Here is a 12,900-nt window from a genome sequence, read left to right as displayed (position 1 = left end):
CCTAATGCAGGCTGTCTTGGTGTGAGCATACAGGGCATACCACGGGGGTAGCTGTGGGCCAGATCCAGTCACCTGGTGAACCACAGGGCATATTTTGCCCACCTTTGTTTTATAATATGACAAAAATAGTACATCATTTTCTCACACTAAAATACTCGACAGCACAAGTAGTGTTTTCTATTTAAATTAACCATTGGGTTTGTGTCTTTGTATGCATTAGAATTATTAGTCATGTTCGTTAACACATTTAAATTTCATTATAACCTCTTTTCTGGGTTATAAATAGACTTTACTCCATGTCCTGAAAATCATTAAGCTCAAGTTTTGTCAGAAGACATGGAAAGTAGGTGAGTTCTGTCTACTGAAAAGGCCCCAGAACAAACATATCTAGAGACTATAAATAAAACCTCTAGATAAACACAAATGATAGATGAGAAGGGGAAGCTCCTAAGGCCCTGTTTATAGAGAATTTTTCTTAAAATGTTTAGTGTTGTGCTACTTAAATAGCAACAGAGCAACAGTGGGAACTCAAGTTTAGGCGATGTGTTAGTGGCCGTTAATTTTTTTCTACACTGGCACCTCCACTATTTCTTAGCAGGATCACAAGACACAAGGGTACATATTCTTACTCTGTCTTATACAGAGTGACTGAACTTCAGCCTGTAGCACTTATCCAAACCCCAGTATCAGAGGGGCCATGTTTTCACCACTGAAAACCACCATCTGGAGGAGCAAGAAATTGAACACCAGTTTCCTCACTTTGTGGCAGAAAACTCTAATCACTGTCATGATTCAGTTGCTTTTTCATTAATTGCATTTTATGTTCTTGAATTCATCAAAGCCACCAGTTTTATATTGCAAAAGAAAGGCCTAGTTATTTTCCAGAACACAGGAAAAATTTGTCTTTCCATTTGCCTTTATTATCACTCTATTATTACACACTAATCAGCTTTATTGTGGGCAATGCCAACCTCTATTATTGCTGTTGCTTGCAGTCACTTTTCTTGGTGCTCTGCATAAAAACAACCTCTGTTCCTTGGAATTTATGGCCTGCTCATCTGCCTCCTGCAGGGGTTTATTCTGCTATTCCCACCTGCAGAACAGCTTTGGAGGGGTAACAAAGTGCCTTGGCACACATTACCATCAGATGCCAATAACATTCAGTTCTGTGTCTGTTTTAGCAGATCTGAATGATGAGGTTAGTTACAGTACAGATATTTTCACAGTTCTCCATTCCCACTCCCACTCCCACTTCACATTCACCATGAAGTGTAACCACTGTTTGGTACATGTCCAGGGTGCACCCTATGCTGCTATAACAGGAAGCACTTTTCATTTTTTTATTTGGTATGTATGGAGGAGAAACAGGGTGGGATTTGTTTTTGCAGTGGCAGGTCTTAGTATGGTCTGAGACATGTAGACTTGCTCTAAAACTCTCTGTTCCCAGTCTATATAATGGCAATAGTCTGACTTCATTTCTTGCAGGAATTTTATGAAGGTTAATACATTAAAGGTACGAGGTGTTAAGATCATATGGTAATGAGGACCACAGAAGTATTGTAAATAGATAAAAAAAAACTATTAAACAAAGCCTTTCTGAAATACTTGCTCTTCTTTTTTTTTGAAGAAATCCTAATAAGTCTAGCAGTTTACATTTAATTTCCATTTCATTCTTTTATGCTTTACTTATTTACTTCCTCACTTTAGTCTTGACACGCTCTATTTGTCAGAGTGTGTGGTTCATCAGGTTCTGTCTGGCCGAAACAAATGACAAGGCAAACTCCTTTGGTTATGTTCCAAAGAATAAAAGGTGTCTAGTTTTTCTATAGTATCTCCCATAATAGATCTCTTGTGTCCAAATAAAAGCCAGTCAGTCACAGGCAAACAATCTGAGAGCAATTCAGGTATATGGAGAGCCATACTCTCTCATTCATTAGAAACTGCTGTCGTGTAATCTCCAAGGTATCCCCTCTTCTATTTTGTGCTGCAGCACTGTATCACACAATTGGTGTGGATGAATGGGAGAGTCTTTCTGTCTGGTAGTACTTTGAAAGTTTTAAGCCTTCTCCTTTCTCTGCAAGGGAATAAAAGTCCTCTTCAAAAGAAAGTGTGGGGGAAGGTGATGGTGGGAAAGAGTCAAAAAGTTAACAGAGGGAACCCTGAAAATTTGGTACTTCTGTATATCTGATCTATCTATTCTTCATTTACCTCAGTCTGATAGCACATTTCATCACTTAACAGGGAACAGATGCCACACTTGTACATGAATGCTTTAGCATAGTCAATAAATGGGAACTGTTAATCTGTGAGATCAGCAAATTGGGATGGAGGGGCACTAATGTTCATATTTATAGTAGTATTAATATCGTATACTATAACATTATTAATATGGACATGATGTAATAAGCCTCATGCTCAGCTGGAGGAAGCGGTCCAGGAAAAAGCTGGGTCATCTCTCAGGGCCACAGGAAGAAGGCCTTACCACACAGGCCCTTAAAAGCCCAGAGTAGAGAAGCCACAAGCCCAGCAGCAAGTTGTCTGGACATGAAACACTTTGTTAGGCTCCTGGCCTGCTTGAAAATCCTTACCTAAATCCTGACTCTGACTTCAAATGGACAAGTCTGACTTTGGTTTAGGATTTCGGCCCTGAAATCCTTACTTATTTTCCAGACCTTGGCTTCTGACTTCAACACTGCCTTCCTGACACTAGTTCCTGAGTCAGCCCACCCCTGGATTCTGGTTGTCTCCCCACTTGGTCCCTGACTTTGGCTTCTTTATCCTGCCTCATCATATAGATGACCTACCCAACTGCCCAGGGACAGACCCCTTACATATACCAAGTGCCTCTATAATATTATTATTTGGAGAAGTTTAACAATTTGGGTGACTGGATTTGCTTTTGCTTTAGTTTATAGATTCTACTGATTTTCTGTCAATGCAGATATTTGATTTTAAAATAAATAAAAGATTCCACCCACCCACATACTGGAAGCAACAGAATGTCTGCAAAAGCTATTAGCTATTAAAGTGATTTTTGCCTGGAAAAGATGTCTGTGAAAGCCCAGTTGATCAAGTGAACAGACTTCCTGAGCTTCCATAGGAATTGTACTATCATTCGGATGCAGTCAGGCATGGAATCGGTTCTTGAATACTACCGGATTAAGGGCCAGCATATGAATCTTTTACCATATTTATGATTTCCTTGAGACTTTTGAGAACTAACTCACCAGAGTGAGAAAGGGCAATGCACTCTAATTCAATTTTGTTAACTGAGAGCCAGGTTCTGAGATCTGTACTCTCCTTGGGATTTCTTATGCACTAGGGTATCATTCATTGTAAGGGAATTGGAATAACTTGAGGCCCTATCTTCCTCCCATAGAAATAAATAACAAAGCTTGAATGACTAAATATGTTGGGTGTGATTGTCAAAGGTTTTTTTTTACTCCGTTTTCTTCCAACCATGGGGAAGACAGCAGGGACAACTCAGAAGGGCTTCTCAGTGTGAGCTGGAAGTGAGGGAAGCAGAAGAGCCTTGTCTTTCCTTTTCATGGTTGTTGGACATTAGCTGGCTAGGTAGATGGCTAGGCAATGGGAGGAAGAACCTCTATGAAAAAATGAGGAAGTAACTTATTATTTCTCCACAACAATAAGGAAAGGAGAAATTATGGCTGTCTGACTTCTTTGGTCTTCCCTGAGAGGTAAAACAGCTACGACCCCTTTACTATAGATTGATTGTGAGGTCCTCTTGTTGTTCTACTCATGCATACACAATGAGCACTAGGAGTGAGATCAAAAGGGCAATAAAAGTGATGTAAAACTTGAAAAGGAAAGATCTACTCTCACACATGTGGAAAGTAACTTGTTAAAATCAAACCAATGCCAAAGCAACATGTACCATAAAATAGGACAAGCATAGATTAATAGAGCTAATAAAAATGAGAGAGAAAAAATGAAGTAATTCTCCAGCTATGATAATAGGATAAAACATTTTAGACAGCACTGAACTTAGCCAAAAAAATATTTACTTTCCTTGCTTTAAAAAAAATCCTTTACATTCTTCAGGCAAATGGTACATTTTAACCATAAGTATTTCAGTTACCATAACAACTTGATCCATTTATTCAATTATGTCATTTTCATCTCAGCATTTTGGAATTTGAATGGGTTTGCAGTTGCTTTGGGAGCAGAATGAATACTTTAAAATTCATTTAAGATTACAGATCATGCTTTATTTTAGGGGAAAAAAGTATTTTTTTAGAAGAAAATGTATGGGCTTTTCCTACCTAGAGGTATATGATGACATTAGCAGAGTAGCAGGTGGAACAGCTTAGGGGCTTTCCTTTTATTACACAGGAGCATGCAGAAGTCCTGCTATGTGTTTGGGACAGTCAGACAATTCCATGATATAAATAACAACAAATTCAGAAGATTAACTAACATGGCCTCTAATTGTTTAGAGCATCCCTTGTATATCCTAAAATAAAGTAGCATTTAGCAAATTTACTGTATGTGATGAGGAGGTAAGTTATTTGTGTATATTTTGGGGAAAAATGATCTCTGTTTGGAAACACTAGACCAGGGGTCAGCAACCCCCAGCACACATGACAAGCATGCCATGCAAGGCCATTTTGCTCGGCACACCACCTCCAGCCCGGGCTCTAAGCAACTGCTGTCAGCCATGGAGCCCAGGCTGCTCCCAGCAGGCGGCTGAGAGCCTGCAAGCCTTGCTGCAAGCAGACTGGGCCCCGTGGGCTGGCTGCAGCTGGGAGGCTGCAAACAGCTGCTTCGGCATGTCAGTTCTCAGGCACCTTCCAAAGTAGACATTGTAGATTTTTCAGCACTTCAGCCAAAAAACGTTGCCTACCCCTGCACTAGACTAATAAAGTGGTTATTAACCAAATTTAATCAATAGTACAACTAAAATAGTACTGTCAATAAGCTACCTGTATTCTATCCTATTTTGAACTGTGCCATAATGTCATCTGTCAAACGGGGCTGTATCCTACATCACATTAGATTATAGCTGGTTCTACAAGGTGGCCGCATACACACATGCACTTAACTGCGGGGTAGACTAATTAGCTGCGGAGTAAAGCATCATTGTCTAGACAGGCAGCACTATTAGGCCATAGGAAGCTAATTAATGTCACCATAAGATAGTACAGTTGGGGACAGTACTATTTTATGGTGGAGTACTTAACTGCAATTAAACGCATGTGTGGATGCTGACCATGGGTGTAAATCGCACCAGGTTCGCTCAGCCAGCAGGGGGCCAGATGTCTGCCTGCTGCCTAGCCGCACGACTACATGCTTTCAGCACCCTTGTGCCCCAACCAGCTCCTCTGTTGCCCAACACTACCACATGGAGCTCGGGGCTGACTACCTATGCCCTTGGCTCTGGTGTAAAATGCTCTGCCCCAGCTTAAATTGCTGCTGTCCTGGGCGCACATGTAGACACTGCACCCAGGAGTAGTTTACTTTGGTTCAAAATGCTCTGCAGTTTATTGCTTTAAATTAATTGCATGTGTAGATGCACCCAGATTACTCAAAATAACAGAGAATGGCAAAGTCTGTTACTGACATCCCACAAGAAAGAAATGTTCTATAAAAAGAGCTGATGATATATAGTAAGAGTGTGCCCAACAGAAACCAGCCATTGACATAAGACATATTAATACATACCATGACCATCATCCAAAAATTCCGTTATTGTTGCTGAAGTGCATTTGGACCAGGGTTTGGAAGCATCGATGCCTGTTAGGATGGAGGACATTAAACGTTTATCTTCCATGGAGCCAAAGTTCTCTTCACAGAATTTGGAATCATCATGTGAAAGCCCAAGCAAGTGCCCTATAGAAATGTAATTAAGAAATGCAATTATAATTTTTTCGTATGAATAGAACAAAGTAACATCTACTCATAGTTTTCATTTTAAAATATACAGGACAACAGAAGAAAGGCCACTTTATGCTTACCATTGCTTTGAACAGTCATAGTCTTAGTCTGAAGTCAATAGATTTATGTCTATTTATACCAGTTAATATATAAACTAATACATGTTGATTTATACCAGACTGGCAACAAGTAGAACTAGATTAGTTTACATCTGCTAAGGTTCCAGTCCTTAGCATCTTCAGGATCAGGGATTATAAATGTAACACAAATTACTAAGCTAAGTAAAAAATATATATTGATATCCTGTGACTGATTGTTCAGAAGTTTGTTGAAGATAAATAATGCCGTGTAATCCAGTGTCAGTATTTATTAGATAAATATCTAAGTTTAATAACAACTCTCTGTTCTATATAAGTTCTTAGAGTACAGTCATCACTACAGTATCTGAGCTTTTGTCAGTGGAGCATTAAGCAGTGTATCTAACATTGTGCATGGTTGTATGTTCTCTCAGCATTTCCCTAGAGAGACAAATATGTGCAGTTGGCTTTGGTTTTGGTAGGGGCTTTTTTTTGTTTACTTTGTTTTCAGATATATGTGTTGATAAGTGTTTACATTAGAGACAGCAAAGTCAAAGAAAAAATGTTTGCACTTGTAGCAGAAGGTGATAAGGTTAGTGATGGTCATTAACAGTTGCTGTCTGAGGCAGCAGTCTCGAAGGGGAGCTCCATATCCGCTTCATTGTTTTACTTTATCAGTAAATATAATATTTATTTTAAACTAGCCCCTGAGAAAGTTCTGTCTCACAGATGAGATTTATTCATGTTATAGAGTGAAGTTTTGCACCAGGGTCTTCAACCTAGAATTTGAGGTGATCTTTTAGATAACATTGGCTCAAACCATGATATGCTTTGCAATAAGGACATAGATCATGAACATGATTCAAAATTCTAGGAAGACAAAGTATCAGCCAACTTTCTTGTACTCTCAGTAGCCAGTAGGGCTGTGCGAAGCTTTGGTCCCTGATTCGATTTGGTGGAGATTTGGCCTGATTCGGTGGCTGAATCTCTGAATATGAATTGAATCAAAGGACCCTTTAATCTCTCTGAATTGAATCGAACCCTCCAAATCAATTCAGAGAGATTCGGTGATTTGGACATAGGCACAGTTTTAAATGTTTTTTTCTACATACCTCTAGGTAGCAGGAAACTCATGAATGCTGCAGTGCTGGGGTGAATGGAGTGTCCCACAGAAGCATGGGGGTCCCCAGCGCACTCGGCAGCAGACCCGGAAGGGGCCCAGAAGTACTTCTGGCCCACTTTTGGGTTCACTGCCAAGCATGTGGAGGCCCCCTCCCCACTCCTGTGGGACACTCCATCCACCCCAGCACCACAGTGTTCACAAGCCACGCTGGTACCTTGAGGTATGTAGAAAAAACATTTAAAGCTATGTCTGTGTCGGAATCACCGATTCTCTAAATCAACATCTAATCTTCAGATTTGGATTGAGCTGAATTGAATCAGGGACAGTGATCTGATTTAATTAATTGAATCACTGTCCCTGATTTGGGTTGAATCTGAATCGAATAGGGCCCACTTCGCACACCCTTATTAGCCAGTGCTGCTGAGGAGACATGTTGCAGTTTTCTCTAAGAGTGGGAGTTGCCTGACTACTGCAGGCTTCATGAGCAAATATTTTGTATTGCTGTAGTCTAGCCAGGGGACAATAAAGGCATGAATACAGAGGCTAGGTCATCTTTTGCAAGGGTGGGATTCAGTCAACTGAAAGTGGTAAAAAACATTACTCATGTAGGCTGCTATGAGAGAAAGTGTCAGCAAAAAATTGAAGAGAATTCCTAAACTATATAATGAAATAGTTAACTGCGGGTGTCTCTTCAAACAAAGGCCATTACCTCCTGGCTACAAATTTTTCAGAATGTTTTTCTTTGTACATGTCTTGTCTTGTTTGTTCTTCATTCACAACCTGATGTGAGTCATCTTTATAATGTGAGCATGAAGGGATCTTGGTAATAGACACATTAGCAAAGAAAATGTAAAGCTGTGTGTCTTCTCCATATTACTGGCATTTGAATTCATGGTGCCAGCTATTGGTCAGAAACAAATTACCTAGTGGATGCATGCAGATGTTGAAAGGTACTAAAGAAACCATTGATCTTTTCAGGGCTCTATGACTCATGGAAGTGATACATGCAGAACAGGATTCTTCAGTGCTAGTAGGACTGTTACATGTTTGAAAGAGGAAGGAAAGGCTTTTTTTCTGAATAATAAGATGTGTATTTTGGTTATGAGTTGTATCACTTGCCAACAACTTTCTTTCCCATGCCTGGAAGTTTTTGGGTGGGATTCTCTAGTTTTGGATTGCAACTTTTTAATTACGTTCAGTACTACTTGATGAGTAAATGTGAAATCTGGGACTGCACTTAAGGCTGTTGACTGGTGATTATAGGTAGAGTGCATCCACATGTTGGAGCCTTCCCAAACACATGATTTTTTTCAAAGTAGGGTGATTGCTGATGCTCACTCCTGATGGAATAAATTTCAGATTGATTAAGTCATTTGGATAGCAGCCTGAGGAAGGGTTTGGCAGTTTCAGTGGAGAATGATAGGAAAGCTGTCTTGGCCTGTGTGCTTGTTAGGCCAAGTAGAGGCAGCTGAGCTGAGCTGCAGCAGGTCCTCACCTGCTGCAGCTTGGCTCAGGTTAACTATCATGCAGAGCAGAAATTCCTGTGTATAGCTGGAGAGAGAGCCAGCTGACAGGAAAGGGTAGAGCTCTGCAGCCCAAAAAAACAGGATCTAGAAGGTAGCAGGGAGTGGATTTCCTGAAGGAGAGGGTTTCAGGAGACAGACTAGCCATTGCTTACGTAGTCCTCTCCTCCACTCCCTCCCAGAACTGCAAGAAGAAACCCAAGGGGAACTTAGGGTATGTGGTGAGGCAAGGAACCAGTGAGGTATCCTTTGGGTACAAAGGGTAGTAATCAATGGCTCAATGTCTGATTGGCAGCTGGTATCAAGCAGAGTGCCCCAGGGGTATGTCTTGGGCCCTGGTTTATTCAATACCTTGGAATCAATGACCTTCATCAATAACCTGGAATATGGTGCGCACCCTCAGCAAATCTGTGGATGACACCAAGCTGGGTGGAGCAGTAGATATTTTGGAGGGTAGGGCTAGGAGAGACCTAGACAAATTGGAGAACTGGACCAAAAGAAATATTGTGAAGTTCAATAGCGACAAGTGCAAAGTCCTGCACTTAGGATGGAACAATTTCATGAGCTAGTACAGACTGAGGACTGACTGGCTAAGCAGCAGCTCTACAGAAAAGGACTTGTTGGCTACAGTGGACAATTAGCTGAATATGGGTATGGCCTTGTTGTGAAAAAGGATAACAGCATACTGGGCTATGTTAGTAGGAGTGTTGCCAGCAGGTCAAGGGAAGTGATTTTTACCTTCTATTCAGCACTGACGAGGCCAGTTTTGGGCCCCCGCTAAAAAAGGGATGTGTACAAATTGGAGAGAGTCCAGAAGAGGGCAACAAAAATGGTTAGAGGACTGGGAAACATGACATATGAGGAGAGGCTGAGGGAACTTGGTTTATGTAGTCTGAAGAAGAGAAGTCTCAGGAAGGATTTAATACTGAGGGTGGTGGTTACAAAGAAGATAGAGCAAGACCATTCTCAGTGGTGTCAGATGACAGAAACAGGAGCATTAGTCTCAAGTTTCAGCAAGGGATGTTTAGGTTAAATATTAGGAATTTTTTTCTTACTAGGGGGGTAGTAAAACACTGGAACAGGTTACCCAGAGAGGCTATGGAATCTCCATTCTTAGAGGTTTTTAAGACCTGGGTAGAGAAAGCCTTGACTGGGATCAGATAGTTGGGGACTGTCCTGCTTTGAGCACTAGGTGACCTCCTGAAGTCCCTTCCAACTCTAATTTTCTATGATTCTATGACTTTTCGGAGAGGGGGTTGCTTGTGTTTGTATTTTAATAATGCTTAAGATCAGAGGACTGAGTTGTGATGGAAGGGAGGGAGAAGACCATGGGATGAGATTCAGAAAGCTAGTGTCCGAGGCAGTGGATCTGGGCTCCAGAAATCTCAGCCAGATAAAGAAGGTTGAAGCCAGGTAGGCAAAGACAAGGGTCTTGGGGCCCAAGGGGCTCAGGGTGGTTTTGGATGTAGAGGTTGCTACAAAGGGGCTACTGAGTGTCATTTGGGAGGCATGGGTGTGACTATGAGATGGCTAGAGGTCACGATTCTAGCTCCAAAGGTGACCACATCCTAAAGAGGGTGTATGCCTGTTGGGTGAGAGGACACAGGCAACAGGTACCAAGGAGTTGGTCACCCTAGCTTCCATAAGCAGCCTCCCCTTTTATATATCTAACAGAAAAATCCTGGCAGGCAAGAGATGGGAAGCAGAGGAGGTTGGGCAACATCAACAGGCCAGTTGGGGAAGGAAGATCACTTGAGGCTGTAACACCTTTAATACAGCTACAGGAATGATACTGAGGATCTTTTTATTTTTTCATTCTGTCTTATCAGTGTTTGTTTTCTTCCCTCAGTGTTTGAGTTTCTGTCCCTTTCTTTTTATCCAGTTTGGTATGACAGAAAACCAAGGAAACTTGTTAGTTGGAGGTCCAAGGAGGAATAATTTGCTCCAAGGTTATTCATAGCTAACAGTAACAGAAAATGCTAACAGTTTAACAGGTCCTTAACTGCTCGTCTTTTGAGTGAAGTTATGTTGTCCTTTAAAATGCTGTAGAGTTTGCTGGAGTGTATGAACTTTCAGATTCATACCAGGATCCTTGGCCTGTTTGTTGCCAGGGACCTGGAAAGTCTCTGACTACTGCTTTTGTGAAGTGAAGATAGTGGTTGGATTTTAATATCAGACCCAGTTATGTGGGATGAAATATGACCTTATGAAAGTAGTTGTGAAGCAAGTGAGGAAATGAAATTTGGGGTTTCTGAGTCTGTGGTCCTACATGCTGAAATCTAGGTTATTTAGCAGCGCAACTATCACTGATCTCCTTCCTGAATCCTTTATTCTGGGGTGGTCTGTAAATAAGCACAGAAATCTTAATGCTATAGTTTCTACTGTCAAAATTCACATAGACTCATTTGTCTAGGATCATTATTTCAGGCACATCCCCTGGACTTGATGTTCGATGAGAAGGTGAAAGCAATACCATGTGCTTTCTGACCCTGTCAGAGTCTGGAACAGAATCTGGAGTATGTCAGAATCCTGGAAAATTTTTTCTAGATTTGAACTGTGATAGATGATTACATGAATTGTGCCATGGGATAATCTGAGTTGAATTATGGTTCCCAAATGCATTGTAAAGACCAGTTTATTGGAACTGTGATTTGGTTGAGTCCTGCAAATAAACAGAATTGTTCAAAGTAATCCCATAATAGTGGGTATGCTGAAAGTGTAGTGGCATTACAGGAATAGAAACTGTAATAATATATGACAGTGGGTGCATCTACACATGCATTTTATTGTGGAGCTGTCTTTTTAGCTCTGCAGTAAAGTATCACAGTCTACACGTGCCAGTATTCGGACACAGAAAATTAATTAACTCTACTGTAGAGTAGTACTACTGGGGACAGTACTATCCTACAATGGAGTAATTTACTCTGCTGAAATGCAAATGCAGATGGTGACAGGGGCTGGCTGAGGCACAAGGGTGCTAAAGTGCTGGGGCTTCCTGCTGCCTAGCTCCTTTGTTGCTTGATGCCACCATGTGGAGCCAGTGCAAAGTGCTGTAGTCACACTTGGGAGCAGCTGACTCTAGTGTGAACTGTGCCATAGTTTATCACATCACCTTAATGGCATGTGTAGGTGCACTCTGTGACAATGATAATGCATAGGACCAAGCCCAAAGGAAGGAGAAAAGAGAGGAAAGGATATACCACATTAAAAAAATAACTGATTCAGAGTTGTAAAGTGGCCTCCTCACTAACAAGTGATAGTAAGGCTGGAGGAGAGGGTTGTGACTCCGGGCTTCTACCCTCTGTCTATGTTGTTTCTGCAGGACTTTGAGTGCTGCCAAGAAGCACAATTTTCCCACCTGCTTTTGCTTCACACATGCCAAATACGGAAATGAATGTCTAATTTTAGATCTGTGATATCTAAAATCTGTGACGTTGCTATGCAGGGGTTTTTTTCCTGTACGTATGATTAGTTTTCTTTGGGAATATTTAATATGCCTAGGCCAGATTCTATTACTTTTACTTTGTAATAAAGTACTACTCAGTTTGAGTAAGGCTAGTAATTTTGGGCGTATATATCACTATTTAATCATCTGATGGAAATACCAGCTTGAAAAGTGTTGACATTTTTCTAAGGGATTTTAGATACAGTCTAGTTGAGACATTATGAAGCCTGAAATAGTTGAACTCATGTCTGCCTGTTAGCAACCATAACTAGAACTGCTTTTTGCTGACTTGTTAAACCTGTACCTTGTAAGAAACATCTGCCTTTAGTTCTGACATCTCTGCTGACATGTTGCTGGCATGTTGGTCTCTTTCTAATGTAAAATAGCTCCTACTGTAGCTAAAGCCAAATGGCTTAGATACATTCACATAAATGTATCCAGTAGGGCTGTGTGAGGCTTTGGACCGCAGTTCGGATTTGGAAAAGATTCGGATGATTCAGACGCTGAATCAGCGTGCCTGAAACAAAGCGCTGGATGCTTTAGGCTTTCCAACTTAGTTCAGAGCTACTTACGAGGCTGAAGTGCAGTTCATAGGCCCAGCTCTGAAAAGTGGTTTGCATTGTAATTTGTTCCCTCTTGGGATCAAGCCTGAGAGACTGGAGACAGAGTGGTTTTTTTGGTGAGGAATGTGCCCCCACAGGTAGTTGGGTTTTGTTGTCTTTGATAGATTTTGGTGTGCAGTTTGTGGGGGTACTGAAGATAGTTGGCAGGTTTTGTGTTTTGAGCTGTAGGAAGTTGGCTTCAGTTCTGGTAATGAGGTTAGGTGCTTGTTTGAAT

At 41.1% G+C, this 12,900-nt stretch overlaps 1 protein-coding gene across 1 annotated transcript in view; it reads right to left on the bottom strand.

Moving 5' to 3' along the window:
- ADAMTS5 (ADAM metallopeptidase with thrombospondin type 1 motif 5) overlaps window positions 1-12,900 on the bottom strand; it is a gene marked incomplete at its 5' end in the record, with an annotated part of 91,827 nt that overhangs the window by 18,433 nt on the left and 60,494 nt on the right. The window contains one exon of the mRNA XM_019523894.1: window positions 5,683-5,850. Coding sequence (XP_019379439.1) covers window positions 5,683-5,850 — 168 coding nt within the window. The remainder of the gene's footprint in view (window positions 1-5,682; window positions 5,851-12,900) is intronic.

Source organism: Gavialis gangeticus, unplaced genomic scaffold, assembly GCF_001723915.1.
Source record: "Gavialis gangeticus isolate Ggan-Ray unplaced genomic scaffold, GavGan_comp1, whole genome shotgun sequence".
In the NCBI taxonomy this organism is placed as follows: Eukaryota; Metazoa; Chordata; order Crocodylia; family Gavialidae; genus Gavialis; species Gavialis gangeticus.
This window is presented reverse-complemented; position numbering and strand designations above follow the sequence as displayed.